At 41.5% G+C, this 22,538-nt stretch overlaps 1 protein-coding gene across 7 annotated transcripts; it reads left to right on the forward strand.

Annotated features, from left to right (window-relative positions):
- Window positions 1–13,124: 13,124 nt before the first annotated feature.
- Window positions 13,125–21,844, forward strand: LOC148033663 (uncharacterized). Of its 7 annotated transcripts, none has more exons than XM_087681578.1 (12): window positions 13,125–13,719; window positions 14,394–14,496; window positions 14,660–14,801; window positions 14,987–15,097; window positions 15,188–15,304; window positions 15,533–16,279; window positions 16,799–17,343; window positions 18,195–18,294; window positions 18,518–18,577; window positions 18,723–18,815; window positions 19,140–19,259; window positions 20,776–21,843. In XM_087681578.1, the coding sequence occupies exons 2-12, from the start codon at window positions 14,492–14,494 to the stop codon at window positions 21,223–21,225; spliced, it is 2,490 nt and encodes an 829-aa protein (XP_087537704.1). In that variant the 5' UTR covers window positions 13,125–13,719; window positions 14,394–14,491; the 3' UTR covers window positions 21,226–21,843. The 7 variants fall into 7 exon arrangements, with proteins under 7 accessions (XP_087537704.1, XP_087537707.1, XP_087537705.1 ...); XM_087681581.1 differs by having other exon boundaries at window positions 14,663–14,801; XM_087681579.1 differs by having other exon boundaries at window positions 14,413–14,496.
- The last annotated feature ends 694 nt before the right edge of the window (window positions 21,845–22,538 follow it).

Here is a 22,538-nt window from a genome sequence, read left to right on the forward strand (position 1 = left end):
CTTAATGGGATAAGGCTAGACTTTATGCAAAAAATTGTAAATGAACATCACAAAATACTTTGCATCACCCATAGATCGATAGGGCATGGGCCCACAAACATCCGAATGTACCAATGCTAAGGGTTCATCCATACGTGTCCTACCAGACTTCTTATGCATATTCCTAGTCTGTCTGCCCCATAAAGATAACGCTCACATGAATCAAAACATGAATAGTCAAGGGACGGTAAGTACTGCAAACTAGAAAGCATTTTCATTCCCTTCAAAGACATATGGCCCAAGCGGGCATGCCAAAGAGATACATATGGGATGGAACCCATTGATAAAGCATGGTCAACAGAGAACCCATCAACTACAAGAGGATATAGGCTGCCAGCCTTGGCACCTCTAGCAGCACAAGTTTGCCACAGGTGATCTTCCAGGCAGAATCCCCAAAAGAGACATGAAACCCAACATCATCAAGCTTTCCTACAGACATAAGAGTGCATGTAAGCATATGTACATGACGTACATCCTGTAACAGAAAAGTACTGCTAGTAGAGAACTGCAGCCGTACACCCCCAATGCCAACAATAGCAAGTGACCTGTCATCACCCAAGTGAATTGAAGTGCGGTAGGAATGGAACCACTTACGATAGGGTGTAACATGAAATGAAGCACCAGAATCCAAAAGCCAGCACTGCGCAGACATAGAGTGAACCTCGATCAATGGTGTAGTATCACACAAGAACTAGTTGCAATCCCATCGGAGTCATCAGTCTACATGACATTTATCTCCTTGATTTTCACAGTGGATTTCGTAGGCATAATGCTGCGATCAGAGGACTTTTCCTATACTTTGTCTTTCCCCTTCTCTTTGCGCTTCTCATTGCGCAACTCATGATAGTGTGGGCATATATGACCCTTCTTGCTGCAATGATGGCATGTCACATTAGCATTTCTCCCATGAGACTTGCTACGCGACTTACCATGTGGCTTAGATCTAGACTTTTGCAAGTCTTTGCCACATCCATATCCATGGTCATTCTTTCCATTACCATCTCTACTTCTAAGAGTCAAAGCATGCAACACACTAGAGTCATTCAAGTTCTTATGGATAATCTCTTCCTGCAAAAGAGCACTCTCTACATCAAGCAAGTTCAAAATAATAGCAAGAGCATATAAGACATTGCAGAATACATCCCATGACTCACTCAGAGTCCCAAGCAAAAACAATGGAGTAACCTCATCGTTGAAGGTAATGCCCTGCGAAGTCAAGTTCTTGAGAATAGCATGGAACTAGCTCAAATGAGCAAACATTGTCATATTCTTTTTCATGCACAGGTCCATAAGTTGCTTCCAATACATCTGACTTACTGGACTTTTCTCATCATAGAGGTTCTTAATTTTATCCCAAAGCTACCAATCACTCTATGCTTCCTCAACCACATTGTAATGCACTTATTTAGTGAGAGACAAGATGAGGGTGGACTTGCATAACTCATCAAGCTCATCCCATTAGTCATAAGTCATAGTTTCAGGACGCTTGCCATGCATCCTTAGTGGCTTGATCTGAGATTTTTGCACCAATACCTACCAAACTTGGCTCTTCCAATAGGCATAATTTGTACCATCAAGCTTAGTGATGTTGAAGATAACATTGTCAATGGAAGAAGATGCCATAATGCAGTCCAAAATGGTGCAGCTTTCTATGCTTGTGAATTTTCATCTGCATTGAAGCTCCCTGCTGAGAGTAATTAGGGTTTTGAGCATTCTACTTACCTCTGCACTTTCTTCTCCATGCAGCTCCAGATTTTGGGCAAAACACAGGCGTCCATCTCTCTTTACATTTTTCATTGTTTGCTATTTTTTCAATAGGGTTTGATATTTTTTCTTATTGTTATTGTTGTTTTATTGCAGAGGTTGTTTGGGCAGGAGACAGAGGTGCTCATCTCTCTCTCTCTCTCTCTCTCTCTCTCTCTCTCTCTCTCTCTCTCTCTCTCTCTCTCTCTCTCTCTCTCTCTCTCTCTCTCTCTCTCTCTCTCTCCTTTCTTTTCCCCCTCTCTCTATGTGTTGTTTCTCTTTTATGTTGTGCTTTCAACAGAATTTGATGTTGGTTCTAATTGTTGTTTTCTTGCAGAGTTTATTTGGAGCAAGAGGCAAAGGTGTTAATCTCTCTCTCTGTTTGGTTTTTTTTTTCTGATATCTTTTCAATACAACATAATGTTAGTTGTAACCCTTGTTGTTTTATTGTAGAGATCATTTTGGGTGACATTGCATTCATCTCTCTCTCCCTCTCCTTTCTCTCTCTGTGTTTCCTATTTTCTATTGTTTTTTCACTATACCTTCATGTAAATACTAACTCTTGCTATTGTCTTTTGCGGAGATCAATTTGGGCAAGATTGGATAGGTGATCATTTCTTTCTCTCTCCCGCATACTCGCACACTCTCTCTTTCTTCCTCTCTGCATTATCCCTTTTCTACTATCTTTACAATAGAGTTTGATGCTAGTTCTAACTTAAGGACCAATTATTGTTGCAACACATAACACAAGGTAGATCAAAGATTCTATAGCTAAATTATGGGTAAATCCGCCATATTTTGTGGTGCCAAAATTTATTCATTTAAGTAGTGACTTTTATGTTTGATGGGATTGATGTTTTCTTATGTCCATCATTTGCAATGGGTTTTGATTAGCAACGATTCAATCTTATCTTCAGCAAATCAAGTTATAGGTAAATCTGCCCTATTTTGTATTGCTTCTATTCATGCAGTTATGTAGATATTTTTTGCTAAAAAGGATTTGTGCAAGTATTTTTGTTAAAAGGGATTCATGCAAGTATTTTTTTGTACATGTAGGTATTGTACAAGGTTTAGGTGAAGCACATAATTCTCGATCGACTATTTTGATGTGGTGAGTGATTCCTTTATGCTGGATGATATGGATTTACTGAAGTCGATGGTTCAAAAATCCTCTGCTTTATTGGTCCTATGTGTCCATTTGGATCTCCATGCTAATTGGCAATGATCCATGAAACTCTTGTATCATATCATCCATATAACACACAATGTGTTGAGTCTTAGAATATCTCAAATGTCAATCCAATGTGCCTATTAAGATTTGCATGCCATTTGACTGATATTCTTTTTATACAATGTATTGAGTCAAATCAGACTCTTCATTATAATAAATTTATTTTGACAAAATTCTCTAAGTATTCTTGTGTTATTCTTTTCATTATATTTCATGTAAATGGTATGATTAAAGTGATGCCTTGAAATTGAATCTATACTTTGTGTCGATGTATATATCCACACGCATTTTGATATCGATGTTTATGTATGTTTACAAAAGTATAAACATCTCTTAATACCATGTTGATTTGTATGGCATATTGGTGATTACTAGACAAACTTAAAATGCTTATTATTTAGGGGTTACTACATAATTATGTACATCTAATGCATTGGTTATAATGCCTGAGAGAAGAACAAGCATTCTCTCGATAAAATTACGTAACAAAAAAGATGAAGAAGGGAATTGGATCACTGATACGTATCATTGCTCGTCTTGGGTACATATGCATCCAAGTATGAAGGGAGCTTTCAGGGTGAAAGCATATGCAATTGCACATGTATCAAAGCACTGGAATGGTAAAATTTTAGCTCTCAGACAAAGGAATCTTGATTCTCACCTTGTAATAGAGGCATTTGTATGGCATGTATTCATGCAAAAATAAATACATATTGCGCCCACTATGCCCTTTCAATGAAACATTGCAAACGGTAAGTATTTGCAACTCATTGAGAATGAGAAATTTCATGATACCTATGTAACAACTTGTCTCGTATTTATAGAAGTATACTCTTCGAATTGCTATGAGTGGCAAAATGTTGAGAGTTTCACTAGTTCTTTTAAGTGTTACCACCTCGAAATTGGTAGATTGCTCTTTGAGGGGCGTACTGCTAAGCAGCTTATAGAGGACCTTGTTTTTTTCTATGACTCCAAGTACATATTACCCAAGGGGAGTCGAGAATATGGAACCCTTGAGTCTATGCACATATTGAATCTCAATTGCATAGAATGGCCATTGTGTAGTAGCAACATTTTGCACATGTGTAGCACAAAAAATTCAACAAACATATTGAATTCTATGAAGCCAAGCATCAGCTCAAAGAATGTACATCTAAGCCGGTTCATACCGATTGCAATTTTTTCACACATGTTCAAGGAATATAAGGGTTTGAGACATACCAAAAGCACGTACGTCATAAAAAATGCATTAGAGAATTATATAACAAGGATTCTATGTAAAACTTAGACATAAAAAATAACTCACAGTCCTGACACAGTGGAGTGTCGAGTCACAACAAGGGACATGGCTTTCAGGTAAAATTTTTCTCTCTTAGTTGACTATTATCTTACTTTGGGATGAATTGGCTAACTTTCCTTTCCAATTACAGGTACTTTATCACATGATAGACTTTATGCCTAGTGTTCAAGTATCATAGATGGAGGATTCTCAAGTGTAAATGGTTGTGCCTTGATCAATACATGCGTGAAAGTGCAGCTGTGGATGTTACTGTCATTTGTGAGGGCTGCGAGACCCAAGTGTTGCAAATGGAGGATGATTGGCCCTTGAGTATAATGCGCCAGGAAATTACAATGTTAATACAGAATCCACCTGTTAGCTTCTATTTTAAACTACATGGCAAGAAAATTCAAAGCCGAGCTGAGGATATTATAACTAGCAGAAAGTGTGTGGCTTCACTTATTTTAGAAATTGTAGAGTCTCCCTATCCCAACACCACAAGTTGTAATATCCAACATCTATAAATTTTTGGATTTTTTTGGTCAATAGAATATTATCACTTGCAAACTTGCAATATTTAAAAATTATGGTATTTATGTAAAATCATACACTTGTTATACACTTTTCACATCAACACATTTATATATGCATGTAAACTTTACAAAGACGTAAGTAAAGCCATAACTAAGTATTGTATGCAAAATGTCCTTAATGGTTTAAAACAAGGTTTTTAAGGTAGAACTAGTTTAGTTCTTATTTCATTGTTTCATTTCACACTTTCTCTCTTCATCTCTTTATATCCACCACATCCCTCCTACCTGCTACGATGGATGCTCGTGCACACTTTGATGAGTAGATCCACGAGACTATCTTTGCCAAACAAAGTGACGAGATATTCCAGGTTTTCTCTAAGAACTTCAACCTTGAAAGTGTGCTCTCATCACTGGATCCCCCCTTCAAGTTTTAAAAAGACATTGTGAGCACCATTGCTACCTGCACATACTCCATCAAGGAATTCGACATGACTTGGGTGCTCTGGAACAACTCATGGTATTTTAGGTAAGGAAGAATCACCAAAAAGTAGTGAATAGGTGTCTGGCCCATGTGGATCCTTCGCATAGAGTATGCACTGTTCCCATGGGTAGTGCACCAGGTACACCACCTTTGGATCTCGTGGAGTGTGATTGTGCATTGGTAATTTACCTCCTTGCCTTGGATACATCCCTAGAGGAGGAGAGCGATGAAAATACAACTCCATAGCTTGTTGCTATCACATACACACGAGAAGAACCGATTGAAGAACTCATAAATGTTGAAGAGGAACATCGGGTGGTGGCAGAGCAAGGGTTGGCTCTCATGGTGTCATCTTCTTCAAAACCACAACAAGCCGACAAACCCAACCTTGCCTCCTTGATGCCCATTGAAGTAGATGGTGTACAATACTTGCTTCTATCAAATGTACTACAATACTTGGAAATGAAGGAAGAAGAGTTGTTTTCCATCCTAGTCAGGGATTTGATGAAAGACCTGATCGATTATTATTACATGGATGTGCATTCGACGATGGTAGAGATTGGAAGATATGATGGCACAAGCTTAGATACAGTGAGTGCCATCATAGCAGCACATGAGCATATTACCCCGATTGAAGAAGATTACCTTGTGCTGGATGCTGAATTTAAAGCACTACAGCATGATTTGTTCGGACCAAGGTCCCGCCTTTCTACCAAGGAGTTTGTTTTTGTAGATCCCTCTACCTAAAGAGGTGCCTTGCTGACACACGAGAAAATGAAGATACAATATGATCTGGAGAAGGCGAGATTTCTAACTACCATATATTTTTATGTGATGAAACTTGACAGTAGGGTGCATCGGGTTAGAAAGTGGCCCCAAATGCCAGACGTCTGACAAGGAAGCTGCAGGCATCATTTTTAGCCAAGATTTCACCAGTGGACTTCCGGGGACTCAACACACCCTATTGTCAAATTTCATCGCTTTGTAATAACCCTAGGTTAGTCGCTAAATATATTGTTTGATTTGACTTTGTCATTCATGAAATACTATATATAGATGAGTTTACATCAAGGCAAGGAGGAGCTCAACATGCGGATCGACGGAAGGATTCAGGTCTGAAGGAGTACATTGATAACCTTGTTGTAGACTTGGTGGTCTTCCATAAGAAGTGCCCACCAAGAGGGCAAGAAATAATCATGAAAATTCGAGCTTTGACCAAGTTTGGACCTTTTCGAGCGATATGTGTGACATCTAGCTTGGAGAAGGGGTGCTAATCAAGCGGTCAAAGCTTCTTTACTTGTTTGACTAAACGCATAGTGGAGCAATGCGTGTGTTTGTTACATTAGGTGACCTTGCTAAAGTGTCAAATCCACTTCTCCTGGAGAAAGAGCTGAAGGGGGAGCTCATCATTTTTGAAGCAATGAAGGAACTTATATTTTCATCGGAAGCTGGTCCCTCCTATCCACCGATGAAAAAGCCAAGGAACAATTGAGAGTTCTTGTTGGCTACTGGATTTTTGTAACTACCATCACTAGCAGCCATCGCATGTATTTTTCTTGATGAATATAAGATATTTTACTTTGTCTCTTACCGGGTTAATGCATCTTCATATGCATTGTCCATCGTGTGATTGTAAATCCATAACCTTTTATTGGAATGCGACGAAACTTTACACGCGCACTCATTAGATGGCCAAGAGCCCAAATTACTTTTTTTGGAAAAAAAAGCATGCAAACCCCTAGTCCGAAGTCTAGCATCTGGAGTGTAGAGTCACTTTCCTGCCACACGCGCACTCATTAGGTGGCCAAGAGCCCAATTTTTTTTGTTTGAATAAAAAAACCTACAAATCCCTGGTCCGAAGTCTGGCGTCTAGAGCCACTTTCCTTTGGGCTCTTGGCTACCTAATGAGTGTGCGTGTGAAGTTTCGTCACATTCTGATACAGTTTAGTATTTTAAAAATTATCCCACACCAAAATTATAGATGGATTGATAATTGAGAAATCAACATCGCAACTACTGGCCCTTAGAAACTTCACACCACATAGACTATACAGAGGCAACAGGAGTAAAGTCTGCAACAAGAAATGGCAAAAATTTGCATGTTTTTCCTATTGAAATTGACAGTGCTAACAAAAACTGTAAGTAAGAATTGAAAAAACAGCAAAGATACACACTCAAAGTTGAGAGCGAAGGACATGTGTAAAATTTTAATTCATATTTTAAGGACGCATACAATAGTTTTGCACTGGGACATAGTCATATGTCCAATGCACAAGGATAACACTATGCCAAAAAAGATAACATTACAAACTATGTTCATTCCATTGGAACGAATGCATCATTCACTGCTTGAAGATTTCTTACAAGTTGGAAGTCCTTGGATGTTATAGTGATGCACTTCGCATGTATTGCACAACGGCTGAGCATGAGTCATTAAGTCAACTAAAAAGGCTTATGCAGCACACTGTAGAGCATGAAGACATTCTTTTGTGAAGTGATCAGGTCTATCCTGACCTTGTGCCAAAAACCACCTCTTGCTTTTTTTGCGATAGAGGTCTTACACAATCTCGCAAATAAGTCTCGAGAAGCTCACCTTCAGAGAATGATGAGATCAAAAGAGCGTTGATATCTCCTAATTTCTCTCAAGGGCACTGTACCTGGCTTCCACTTGCGTTTCTTGTAGGGATGCTGAGGAGGACCCTTGTGAGGGCTGCTTGAGGAAGGTAGGTTAGGTTGAGAAGGGGGTGCATCTGAGCTAGTAGATGCTCCAAGGGACTGAACACGATATGGGGCTCTGAGTGGAAGCTTATTTGCAACTACCTTAGACCTAGCCATCTTTCCTGCAGAAAAGATATGAGAACTCAATGAATAAGATAGAAAGTGAAACCCTCTATTATACAACCCTAAACTGTAAGACTCATTCACATAGATGCACACTCTCTCTTTCTCTCTTAAACTATGAATTGCATTCACACTGAATACATTGTTCATCTTACTATCTTAGCTCTCTTCGAACCCATTTGCTGCCTTGTCGAAGCCTTGTTTCTAGCCATTTGGCATAGTTTTCTTTGACACTTGAGGCTTCATAACACACTCTTTTAGTGACATAATGTGATTCCATCATGTATACAGTCGATTCATTAGCACTTTCATTTGCTCTCTTTTGCAAGAGTTTAGCTTCATCTGCTACTATAATCCTATACCACCAAGATAGCAATTGGATCATTGGATTGCTACCATTCACCCCTCCACCATGATCAATTTTTCTTTGGTATGTACCACATGCTATCCAGTGTGTTTTCTTGATTGTGTTCATTTGCACATCCTCATATGGCATTTAGACATGTAGAATCTTCGATTTTGGTATTGTTTTTGCTATATTTTTGCAATTGCTATCCTTATTGCTTTAGTGGCTTTTGAACATTGTGGTTTTGTTGTTTTTCACCCTAATTTCCTATGGGAAGCCTTGTTTTAGCTGGGTGACCTATTATTCTATTTGTGAGTCCTGCTAACTTATGCTTTGCATATGGAGGTAGAAATGGTGTAAATGGAACAAATAAAAAGGCGATATATGCACTATGGTATGGAGGGAGTTGCAACAAGATGGCCACCAGTGAGTTAGAGTTAGCTTGAGGTATTGTTGAGGGTGTTCACAAATGCCCAAAAAGCAGTTAAAGTCTTTCTCTCTCCTCATTCTTTCATAGATTCAAACATTGTATTCACTTTTTTTTTGCTTTAGGGATTCATTATTAGGAGGAGGTGAGACTGAGAAGGGGGCATCATGATGAGGTTTGCTAGATCGTCTTTGCAGGGTTGAAGTTATGGCTAATATGGAGTTCTGGATGGGTATGATATGCAATAATAATCTCAGACATGGGACCTAACATCATCTTGTTGATATCAATGTTGGCTACACGTTTGTCCTCCTGCCATGTATCCATTCTCCATGCACTAATTGTCACATCAATGTCATCAGCACACTACGAGCAAGCTGAGAACTAGAGAGATGTTGGTCGCTCTATTCTCGCATGCAAGAAAGTCTCGCTATGTGTGGCTCAGATGGCCATGCCTTTGGTCTTCTATTACTTCCTCTTCCCATCATAGATTCAGTGTGGAAAAATTATACAAGTCAATCCCTTTGTGCTTGTATTTGACAAAGGATACGATTTGAAGTGGACAGATTTGGAGTAAAAGTTGTTGCATAATATAGGTAGACATTTGTTGTGTGTATTGTAGGTAGCTATTGTAGGTGAACATGGCTTGCACACAGCCCCACTACATGAGGATAGGACATGCACATAGGAGAGTAGCGTGGCAAAAGCTAAAGGCGGGTGCACAAGAGATGTGGCATTGGTTGGCATCATGGCAAAGGTTGGAGGCATGTACGATACAAGCCCCCAAGTAGACAGAAGAATGCTAGCACACACATGGCATGACGTTGTGCAACGAGCATGATGTTGACAAGTCATAGGAGGGGTGCGATGAGGAAAGAAGAAGGCAGGTGCTAGGCACGACTTGGCATAGTGAGCAGGATGTTGATGAGTCACAAGAGGAGCATGCTAAGGGAATTGCAAAAACCCTAGAGCAACCCTTCTCTCTCTCTCTCTCCTCGCTCTCTATACTTGCATTGAAGACATAAACGATATGATTGGGATTGGGAGTGGAGGTGTTGCACAATTGTAGTGCAGATGTTGTAGATCAAGGTTGATTTCGGAGGAGGAAAGAGGTCTTAGGGCCATTGAGGTAGCCATATTCAGTGCTCACTCTATGTTGTCGTGCGAGATAGCCTACCGTTGATCACAAGATGGAGGTAGAAATGCTATGAATAGGGAAAGAACTAGCATGAATGGTGGGATAGTGGTAGAGAAGAGCATGAATTCACAATATGGCGGCAGAGATGGTGATTTGTGCTGATCATTTTCCTAGTTTGAGTGATTGATTCCATTGCCCCTACATTATTCAAAGTTTGAGTTCCTGTGTTCTCCTCTCATTGTTCATTGTGCATAATGTTACATGCTTTGTGTTTTCTTGATTGTGTTCATTTGCACATCCTCATATGGCATTTAGACATGTAGAATCTTCGATTTTGGTACTCTTTTTACTGTGTTTCTACAATTGCTATGCTTGTTGCTTTGGTGGCTTTTGAACTTTGTGGTTTTGTTGTTTTTCACCCTAATTTCCTATGGGAAGCCTTGTTTTAGCTAGGTGACCTATTATTCTCTTTGTGAGGCCTGCTAACTTGTGCTTTGCATATGGAGGTAGAAATGGTGTAAATGGGACAAATAAAAAGGTGATATATGCAATATGGTATGGAGGGAGTTGCAACAAGATGGCCACCAATGAGTCAAAGTTAGCTTGAGGTATTGTTGAGGGTGTTCACAAATGCCCAAAAGCAGTAAAAGTCTCTCTCTCTCCTCCTCCTTCTTTCATAGATTCAAGCATCAGATTCACATTTTTTATGCTTTAAGGATTCATGGTCAGGAGGAGGTGAGATAGAGAAGGGGGCATCATGATGTGCTTTGATATTCGTCTTTGTGGGGTAGAAGTTATGGCTATGGAGTTCTAGATGGGTATGATAGGCAAGAATAATCTCAGACATGGGGCCTAACATCATCTTGTTGATATCAATGTTGGCTACATGTTTGTCCTCCTGCCTTGTATCCATTCTCCATGCACTAATTGCCATAGAAATGTCATCAACACACTACTAGCAAGGAAGTCACTTTTTGAGCAAAGAAGCATATGACATTTTGTTGAATCTCTCATAAATAGATTAGAAATTTTTGTTTTATTACCATTTTGTTGTATAGGGATAGCAGTAACAAGGTACATCACCATTGCATTTCTACTCTTTTCAATGCTTTACATGGACCATTGTATTTCTACTATTTTCAATAGCTTTGCATAAGTTATAGAAGCGACAATGCTTCAATGTTAACCATAACAACAAATTTGTATTGCAAACTCTCATTAGTTCTTAATCTAACAATATTTGTACTATTTGTGTTACTGCAACCTACTAATTTGTTCATCATACTAATGTATGCGATATGTTTTGAAGCTTGGTACTTGTAGCATTTCCTAGCTTCATTCTTTTATGCTCTCCATATAGCCAAAATGAGGAAGTGGCTCCACACACACACACACACACACACACACACATATATAGAGAGAGAGAGACTGGCTCTCAACAAGGTCTTCTAAATGCGGATGATTTGCTATTACAATATGTAACTATTAAAACTTATAAGTGGATTTGCTAAAGGATGTGATATGAAAGGATGCATTATATATATATATATATATATATATATATATAAAGGTTTCACGAAAATAAAGATATAGAAAGTATGAATGAGCAAAGGGAAGCAACCATGCAAAGTGAGTGAGGCGTAGCCTCTTGAGCTTCGTAATGATTGCAATAGCGTGAAGTGTAGTAATGGGCATGGCTGACGGCAGCTGGCCAACTAGTTTTCTCTATCGTTTGAGGTGGGGAAGCTTCCCCACCTACAAGTTCTCCATGCACTTTTAGAAGGACCCTAGGATTCCACCAATCAATAAAGAAAAAGGGATTGAATATGCTTTGGGAGGTGGCAATTGTTTAAATGTCCATTGGACACAAGCGAGCTCAATACTACCATTTTTACAAGATACGACCCATTAGTTGCTTTGCCCCAAATAGTTACTTACTTTGCTAAGCAACTTCGAGCTAGATTGCGCTTAGGTAGATTCTACTTGTACAAGTCCATCGACTAGATGTTATAGCATTCCTAGCTTGCATACTTTAACTATTGTAGCTTGCATGTCATTACTTAGAGAGTTGGAGTACCCTCATTTAATGAGTTACTCCATGAACTTGTTGGAGTTCATAGGAGTTGTCAATTGGAGATTGATCCGGAAGATCTTCTCTCTCGTTTTTGTGTTCTCTCTCTTCTTTTTTGTATTGTCTCTGTGTAGTGTGGACTTGGGTATGACCATGCTCGGCACACTCCAAAGTCCCGTATACTTGGGTGTGGCATGGCTTATAAGACTGACCTTTAAACCCATATCCTTTCCCCTTCAAGGACTTGAAGATCGTCGCGACTCGCTAGGATCCCCCTTGTGTAAATTTTTCACGATAGAAACGTAAATTTGATCCATACAAAAGGAATGCATATAATATATATATATATATATAGATATAGAAGCGTGTAACGAGGCTACGGTAGCCGTCCCATTAAAAGTTTCGAAAGTAATGAGAGAAACGTCGTTCCGGGGTTAGGAAACTTTTGAATAAAGTGCTCTGGGAATCCTCTCTTTGGTTATTTCACATGCAATCAGACGGATGGCCCGCGACGCCCGCCCATGGATGAAAAGCCGCCCAACTGTACACTGTTTTTATTGCAAAAATGAAGCACTGGCTTAATAACCATATGATGATGAGGTTGATGATGGTAACGATGGGTCAGAGAGGAATGATGCCGGGCGGCGTCATGAATCGCTATTCCACGGCGCCTCTCTTTCTTTATTCCAGCCTCCAGGGCCTCTCTCTCTCTCTCTCTCTCTCTCCTTCTCGACGTTGAGTCTGATCTTTCGACTAGTCTTGTCTAAATTTTCAACTGTGAACAGAGCCCCACCATATCTAGCGTTCTTATCAGTTCTTCTTCTTCTTCCTTCTTCTTCTTCTTCTTCTTCTTCTACTGAGCTAGCTTTATCTTAAACTAGGTACTGTACCTAGATGGAAATTAAAGAACAGCGATAGGTATTCACACACACACACACACACACACACACACACTCTCTCTCTCTCTCTCTCTCTCTCTCTCTCTCTCTCTCTCTCTTGTCATTCACTCACTCCCCAATCATTGTATGCCTCTTCACCCCCTCACAGTGTTTACCCTTTTTCGCCTCCTTTTGGATGCCGAACACCACATCGAGACTAGCTTGTGGGTGGAAAGAGCAGCTCCTGCCAGCAGCTGGGACCGCGCCCCCCCGCCCTCATTACATCAGCAGCTCGTACCGTCTGATGGGCGCGGACACGGGTGCACAAGTATCAGTTTGTCTCCATCCTGCGTTGAATGCCTCCTAGACTCCTTCCTAGTGCCCCATCACGTAACGCTTGTGAGCACAATTCATTGCTTGGAGGGTATCTTTATTTTTTTTGAATCCTATCCTGTAAACTTTTGTTGCCGGGAGCTCATGCTGGTCAAAAGATACCAGTGAAAAATATGTACCTCCTATTGGGCTGGTCGAAGCCCATGTTTTACTGCACAATCCAAATGAGTTAAAAACAATGCAGAAGTGTATGTTGGCGGTTTCTTTTGTAATCGAGAGCCAGAGTCTCCATCGTTATCTTTATCGATGCCTGAGCTCTGCCCGATCTACACGACCTTTGCCAGCTGCTGCTGCTGCCAAGCTAGAAATCAAGCATCAGGTAAGCGAGTTTATGCAGCAAGCCCCTTCGACGCTTTGTTTAAGCTATGAAACTCTTCCAACAATTAGGGAACAATTAGAAGTAAATCGGCGGGAGAACTGCACGTATTCAGTCTGTCGCCTGCAAGGGAAAATTCTTAGTTTGGGCCATGGTTGTGCATCCGGCGCTCTGATGCCTCAGTACTGAGTGTGGAAAGCACTCGGTCGAGGCAGTGGCTTGTCAAATCTTGCCTGCCGTTAGTACATAATTATAATTTCAGTTGTCTTGGAAGACGGCGTTACATCCAATGCAAGTAGGAAATTCGCAAGGAGATGGGTTGCATCGACGTGCGCACTGAGCGGTCGTATAATACTCGCCTAATAGACGATTTGGTCGTACGATTTTTTTCGTATATCTATCACATTTCATACTGGACTGATGATATAGACCAGCACATGCAACGTTCAAGGCGGTCCCGGGTCTTGTCACTGGGAAGTTGTGGTAATGGCGACATCATGACTCGTCATCAGGAATTTTAAGACGAGACGTACTAGTATTGGAGTAAGGTTCTGCATAGAAGTGACTGGGTTACAGGGTGTATTATATATAGACGTATGTATGTGTTATCTATGTAGAATTTACGACTTTTGAGAGGACTTGTTTAACGTAACGATTCTCATCTGCATGATCTGCAGTGTATGCTGTATAATGCAGGTACCATCCAGCTCTGGGCCGCCTGCAGATTACAAGGCGTGAATCTGTGTATGTGGTCTCCAGGAATGCTACTCAACTGATGAGGTATTATTATATGTATTTTCTAGGCGGTGAATGCTACCTGTTTTCGTCGACTATCGATATATTGCTAACGTTACTTGCGAGGAAATGATGTACAGCTTGGAGCTGCTTTAACGTGCTCTGTTGAGCCGTAGTCTTATAATAATAGCGAGACTGTTTGATTTAGCAGCTCGCTAATCCACAATCGGTTTTGGGGCAAACGGAACGATATGGGTCGTCGCACTCTGGCGAAAACCTCGCTCGTCGAGAAGTTCTCACAGGTCCTCATGCCTGCAAACGTAATTCCCCTGGACAAGAATAATAACGAGGTGAGGCATCACACGCGCGAGATCCACTGCGTTCAAATTTTCAAAATATAGATGTGCGCATTCGCAGATCAGGATTAAAGAGGTGCAGTATATAATCTACAATGCGGCATATCATCATACCGTTGATAGATGATCTTTTGGCATCCGTGTTGTAATATTGAAATAATATCGATTAATCTGAGCAGGAGGAGCGCGAGATCAAAGCCCTAAATCAGGGTGGCAAGGCGGGCCTAATTATGAATGCTGCGATCACCAGACGCGATTCCTTGTCGCAGCGCTCCAAATTAGAAGAGGACGTGAGTATTTTCACTGATTGACTCTTCGATTTGCAATATTAATATCCAATTAGAGCGATTGCAATCTATTATAGTCGTATTTGTCTGCAGGTTGAGAGGCTGGAGCAGAGACTGCAGCAAGAGCTGGATCTGCACGCGGCGTTTGAGAACGCCATAGCACACGCCGCGGGAGCTTTCCCAGAGTTTCCTCGCCATCTCCCTGAGCATGTATGTGTGGTTGCATTGTGAACTTACATTGAACCAAAGTCGTCAATCATCATTCATTGTCATTGTTTAGTCTAATTAGAGCTCGTCGAGGTGAATATAAGAAATCCTGGTGAAAGTAATCAGTTGGAGCCCTTAGGGGGTCGGAGGGGATGCGACGATGATTTGTTGAAGTGTTAAGTGAAATTGAATGTCGAAAGTGTTCAGTAAAAGGGAATGTCGGTTATGCAGGCACAGGAGCTTCTTGCCGACATTGCAGTGCTAGAGGTGGCAGTATCGAGCTTGGAGGAGCAAATGATCGCCTTGAGGGTTCAGATACGGTATGAACGTGATGCCAGGCACGCCGCAGCTCGCTGGAGACACAATCAGATTATTAACTCACCGCCATCTGATTACGTCAATCATCGCACTTTTAGTGATTGTGAGCATATCAGTCACCCACTGCAAGATCAGTTGAAGAGTAACGATCGCACTTCTCCCGCCCACCACCTGTATAATCAAGGTTTCAATGTCGAAGTCGATGATGAATTACTACTCGATATGGTCAGGCTTACAACACCGGCATCGCCAGAATGCAGCTTGAGCAGAGGGCATTTACCGGGCTTTGCCGATTGCTCGTCCTCTGCCATTGGTAAAAATCAAATATGGGCATCGCAGCATGTCGACATAAACGATGCCATTAACAACGCAGTCGAAATAGAGCAGATGAATGCTAATGGCAGTATTGATCCGGAGGATAGTAGGTACAGGCCGACTCATGAGCTCGGCCAAGCAACTGATCCTCTTGTATATCCAGGTCCCAATTTCAATTGCTTGCTCTCCTCCTCGACTTCCTCTTCCCCGACGTCTTCATACCGTACAACCGCTTCATCCCACGAGGGAGACAGTAGCACGCTTACCCTTGAATCTTGTAGCTACAGCACGCAACTTGCAACAGATATTAGTCGCCATCGCCACCATCATTGTTCGCCTGCTCAGGTATCCGCTCACTGGCCCCGATCATCTCAACTCCACGAGTGCTGCTATCACAGGAAGTTTTGAACAAATTCCCACTGTAATTCCCACAATGTCATTGTGAATTATGGCAATATGATGAGCTTCTACGAGGGAGGGACAGGCATATCTAACTAAGATCATGAGCTTCTATGAGGGAGGGAGTACACCATACCCAACTAGAAGCGATTGGATCCGGGGTTGCTAGATGGGAGCAGGGGGACTGCTGGCCCAACCGCACCTAGCTGCGTGTTTGGTGCCTCTCGAGAAGAAGCTCATGGTGTTGAACACTGGGGAAAAACAAAGGGAAACAGCCTCTTTTCCCAGATAGGAAAATGTCGAAACCTTGTGTACATGTTGTGTTATCTTGTATCTACTGATGGTTATGCTGAGATTTCATAACAGTCGTAATGACTTTGAAGTAGTGCTTTATAACGCTGTTTTGTATATTGGTACTGCTCTCTTTATATTGCTCAAGTAACATGACACATTCCTCTTGTACAGTGGCAGTTCAGAAGCTCCTACAAGTCGCACGATGATGAAAACGAGAGTATCGTTAAGCTACATACTAATCGTACTGCTTTGGGTTCGAGGTGCGAGATTCGAGAGCTATGGAGGAAACCGAACAAATTATCCGAAGAGATGGTGTCTTGTATGATAGGCATTTACTGCCATTTGGCTGATTCTTCTTCGTCCACAGCTGCAGTCGACTCAGCCTCAGCGACATCTGAGCTGTTGTACTCTGCCACTAGTTCGCCCTTCAATTATGGCCGTTTCCCTTCTTCCAATTCGCCATCAGAGTTGTCCACTGCGGCACGAAGTCCCTCGGTGGACCTTCGATCATGTAATGGCAGTGCAGCAGGCGCCGGCGTCATGTCCACTACTGCAATAGGTGATGCCTGTTACGACATCGATCCATGTATTAACTTGCGGACGAAGAGAGTTTATGTTAATGGCACCGGTCGATATGGCTCAGCCGTCGAGGTCTCATGGATGTCAGTCGGCAAAGAGCAGCTGGATTATGCCGCTGATGCCTTGCGAATGTTCAGGTGAGCAGCTTTCAAAATATATAATTGTATCGACGCTTATGATTAATGCTGATCAAATTAGTTATGATTATTTATGCCATCGTGTAGTCGAAACAAATCGATCTTCGATCGTGGGATATTATTTAGTTATTAATAGTGCTGTATTGTGATTGGGGCCACTAATCTATTTGACAGGGGCTTAAATTAATGCTTAAGAATCGTGGGTTGACGATCGTACATCATGATCCTCTTTTATATCATTTCTCACATCTTATATTTAGCTCCATTCAAAGATCAAGCTTCAGTCAATCGATACAAAATCCGTCTGAAAATGCTTTTTTCGTAAGCTAAGCTCCCAGGCCTAAGCCTAGCTGCATCAAGAGGATGCTGTAAATACTTTTTAAAAACAATGCGTGAATTTGTATTCGTGATGTAGAAAGGATTACAGCATCTTATAGATGCAACGGGCCTTATGCCATATTTGCTTAGCTTCGTGTGAAAGCTCGTAGATCAAGAGTTTGTCCTTAAGGCGTCCCAAAACAGTCAAAAATCCCTGCTTTAGATGGGCTGCATATACTTATGTCCATGATGAATATAATTCGGCGCATTACATAAGAAGATCAACCTGCAAAAGCCATTCTCAATTGTCATTTAAAATTATAACTGTTGCAAATGTTACGTCGAAATTGTCATTTCAAAAATGGTAACTGTAGCAAAAGGAGTCTGATTGTGGTACAGAACTTGACTTGGTCGTCAATGTGACTTTTGGGAAAGCACAATCCCTAATTCCCTCATGGGTATACTACTAACTACAAAGTATATGAAATCTTATATTAGTTAGTAACTTCATCAACATGTATGGTGCTTGGCAGATCTCTGGTGGAACAATTGTCCAAGGTGGATGTGGCATCGCTGAAGCACGAGGAAAAGCTGGCCTTCTGGATCAACGTCTACAATGCTTTGATGATGCATGTACATCTCGCTTTTACTTTCTTTATAGAAAAGGTCATTTCGAGTATATTTCGAGATTGAGCATAGGACGTATTTACCGTGAAGCGGTGAAATCCTCTCTCTCTCTCTCTCTCTCTCTCTCTCTCTGTGTCGATCTCCTCATTACCATTACCATATGGGTTGTATTAAAAGTTTCGGATACTCTGTCAACCTCATCAGTTGTGGTTATATATAAATGGGGCAGGCATATTTGGCGTACGGTGTTCCAAGGAACGACTTGAAATTTTTCGCTTTGATGCAAAAGGTGAATTAAAGGCTAAGGTTCTCTCTTTTTCTTGCTTTTACCATATTAATATGCGTTGTAATGTAATGTTTGAATGTGGGCAAATGCATATGGTGGATTGCTTTGGGAGTGTGTATATAATATAACCTAATATCAACCAATGCAGGCAGCGTACACAGTAGGAAGACACTCCTTTAATGCTATCGCAATCGAGCATGTGCTGCTAAAGGGCAGACCTCCGGCATACAGGCCCCAGATGGTAGGTGTATACAGAGATACACAACACCATCCAGCGAGATTCTGCGTGAATTTTCTTTCTCAAAGGTTTCAAGTTTCTTCCAACAAAGATGTAGTCGAAAAACAGCCCTAAATTTGAAGCTTACCCCGGGAAGTAGAAAAATTTCGAGATATATGTCCCAATTTTGGACAGTTAATTATACTGCGGCGTTGTATAGGCTGCAACGATAAGATTTGATAGAGATTCTCAAGCTTGTTCTCTCCGGGACTGTGTCATGACTGTACTGGAGCTAAAGAGAGAAGAAGTGTGTAAGACAAATTGTAATTCGTTGTCTGCTGCTGGCAGGCTTTGCTTCTGGCCCTCCACAAGCTCAAGATTCCTGCGGAAGCTCATAAGCTGGCTATCAGTCACCCGGAGCCATTACTTACCTTCGCGCTGAGTTGTGGAGCCTACTCATCACCGGCGGTACGTATCGACATGCTTTTCCCCATCACTGCGACTTTACGTGTGTGCAGTGAACTCGTATAAAGACCCGGAGGACGAAGAACTTGTGGGTACTATACTAGAGCACGCCGGACTTCACTTTAATCAGAGCTTTGGAGCTCGGGATTGGTTACATATTATACTGATTGCTTGGTGCGTACCCAGGGTCGTGATGCAGGCTTTAGCACTTACGGACTGGCCTCTCTCTGGCGTGCTCCTTTTACCTTGGCCTTGGGCTGACACACGCACACAGTCTATACAAGTGTCAAGCACATCTTTTCCAGAGTGGGGATGAGCAGCATATATCTTGAGAGCCAAAAGCACAGACTAAAAAAACAGGAATGCTTATCCTGTAGGTTTTGTAGTCAGACCAGCTAAATTAAAAGTGGAGGGCATCAGAACCCATAGACATATATACCCTAGGATTCGAAGGCAGATACCGTGGTTCTGTATCCTGTTAGGCCTTTTCAGTTTGAGATGAATATTGTCGCCTCAGTACTACATCCATGCGTGTCATCCATAGTTCTGACTCCCCATCAGAAGAATATACTGCTCTCACCACGCATGCATGCTAGTGTTATACAAACGCTTTTCTGATGTGTGTCGTGCACGATTCGTTTTGGCAGTCGCTGGTGACTGATGTAGCTAAAGGAAAAGGACATGTTTTCATCAGAGATATGCGTTATGATCTCACTAGATCCATGCATGTCTTTCAAAATAGTTTTCCAGGATGTGTATGGGCCTTCCACGTGTCTCTTCAGCAGCAATGTCATTGAGAGTAACGTAGCAGGAGATGGAAATGATTCCCTGACGAGAAGAGTATGATGGTCTCTCACTGCATTCCCATGCATGTCATTCACAATTTTCCTTTTTCAGGATGCGTTGTCATCCACCATTCTTCTCAGTAGTGATGGTGAGTAATGTAGCAGGGAAAGGAAATGATAGTCTGACGAGAAGAGTATGATAGTCTCACGACATCCCCATTGCATGTCATTCAGAATTCCTTTTCAGGATGTGGTGTCTTCCACAATGTTCATTTGAGGAGTGATGTTCTCTTACAATGGAAATGACATTGCAAGAAGTTTTAGATAAATTCCCTCTCTATAATTCCCGTGTTGTGGACCACTACAACATCACGAGCTTTGGCAAGGAAGGGATTGCATCCCTAGCTAGGTGCGTTTAGGAGCGAGGGGCTGCAGGCCTCCCTTGTACTTGGTGCACTTAGCTAGGTATGCAGTGCCTCCCCGACAGAAGCTCATGATGTTGATTGGACAGGACATGGAAAAACAAGGGGAAAGAGCCCCTTCTCCCACATGGGGGAATGCCAAAAAAGTTCTTGTCCATTGCGATGAGAGGAATACGTCGTATCCATTCCCTGTCTCTGCCATTTGCCATACCAGTTGAGTAATGTAGCAACAGGAAAAGGGAATGACAGTCATGTACGGGAGATTCTTGCCTGTGTTTGTGTGTTAACGCACGTGGACTGTTATGTTTGCAGGTTCGCATCTACAGAGCGGAGAGTGTACACGCCCAGCTAGAAGCAGCGCTGGAAGACTACGCACTGCGCGCATGGGTGCAGGACGCGGGCCGGCGGCCGGACCAAACGATGGTGGCGACTCCATCATCATCATCATCGATCGTCATGAGCGTGCCCAAGCTGCTGTACCTCTTCGCGAGGGATGTGGTGTGCGTGGACGATGGTGACCTGCCCAGCTGGCTGAACCGCAATTTCCACGTACCCCCGGCACCTCAGCACCCACCTCCACCTCCTCATCAGCAGGCGCAGCAGGATGAGCAGCATGAATGCGGCGGTGGCCGCACCTTCACTGTCCTACCCTTCGATTTCCGACTGAGGTACCTCTTCCTTCTAGACGATCCCATCGTCAATGGCACTGGTAACAGTACTCTTGCTACACTCGACTCCTCGAAAACGAGAGACGCAATTTAATGCTCCCACGCACCGCTCACTCGGCTTGTACACTGTACAGACACAGACAGAGAGAGAGAGAGAGAGAGTCTAGAGGGAGAAACCAACCGACCTCGTAGTCTCCGCCATTAAAGTCATATCAACCAGCTTGTTGTACACTACCATAGAATTGCCCCACAGTTATTGTTCGCATGTACCAATACTAACATTCATATTATCCACCCATACATGTATATGGCCTACCCGCAACAACAAAAACGATCAGAATTTCTACCATGACAGAGGACCAAAGCTCTTCTCAATATTTCAACTTCTAGGTCTTAAGAGTCGCAATTTCACACGCAACTTCAACCCATTTGCCATTTTGCCAAAATGGTGAAGAAGTTGTAAAGGGTTACTTGAGAGATCTATCTTGCCAAAATTTTGTCCATCTATTCCACTAGATAAGTCGCACTTTTTAGTTATTAAATTTTGAGAACAATAGAGAATATTACTAGATAGTTTGATTGTATGTGGCAATTCCAATATGTGGAGAATTCCTATATAGCAATTTCATGAAACTAGACAATTCACTAATTGATTAGTGTAAATCACACTTTGTATTCATACATATATGATGTATGCCAAATGCTATGTCTGCAATGTGAAATAATTGTCAACCTATGTAGTGTGAATCAATTATCATTGATAGATTTTTCCTCTGTCAGAACTAGTTTGTGGATGGCTACACCTAAAAAGATGGAGTACACCGAAGCATGCCCTTTTAACCCTAGTTATTCTTATTACTTGGGTTGATTGTGGCAATGGGATTGTCTTGCTTTGTGGGTGTGTGTGTGTGTGTGTGTGTATCTCTATGTAAACATAGTTGATCTCATATCTTTTTTCGTCATGTGAGAAGTGTAAACTCATTAACATGGATGAAAATCATAGTCGCAAGAGTTGCTATGAGCAATGGCTCATCACAAACTTGGACAATATACATATGGATCCAAGTCCATAGCCTTATTCACTAAAAAATATATATGGCTTGAAGTGTATAAACTTATGTAATGTACATATGGATTCAAGTTCATAGCCTTATCCACCTTAAACAATATATGGCTTGAAGTGCTTAGAGACTTTGGTACACACACACACACACACACACACACATAAAGCAAACATAGAGCCATTCTCTTGTGTCTCCCTTGTCAAATTTAAACTTAAAGTTTACTCAATAAAACATTCATAATTGGTTATCTCTAAATATATAAACATGAGATATATATATATATATATATATATATAATTCTACCTTCTTATCAAATTTAGAGAAAATTTTAGTAATACTTAAG

Source organism: Lygodium microphyllum, chromosome 7, assembly GCF_053477565.2.
Source record: "Lygodium microphyllum isolate KBCC chromosome 7, Lygodium_microphyllum_v1.1.10, whole genome shotgun sequence".
In the NCBI taxonomy this organism is placed as follows: domain Eukaryota; kingdom Viridiplantae; phylum Streptophyta; class Polypodiopsida; order Schizaeales; family Lygodiaceae; genus Lygodium; species Lygodium microphyllum.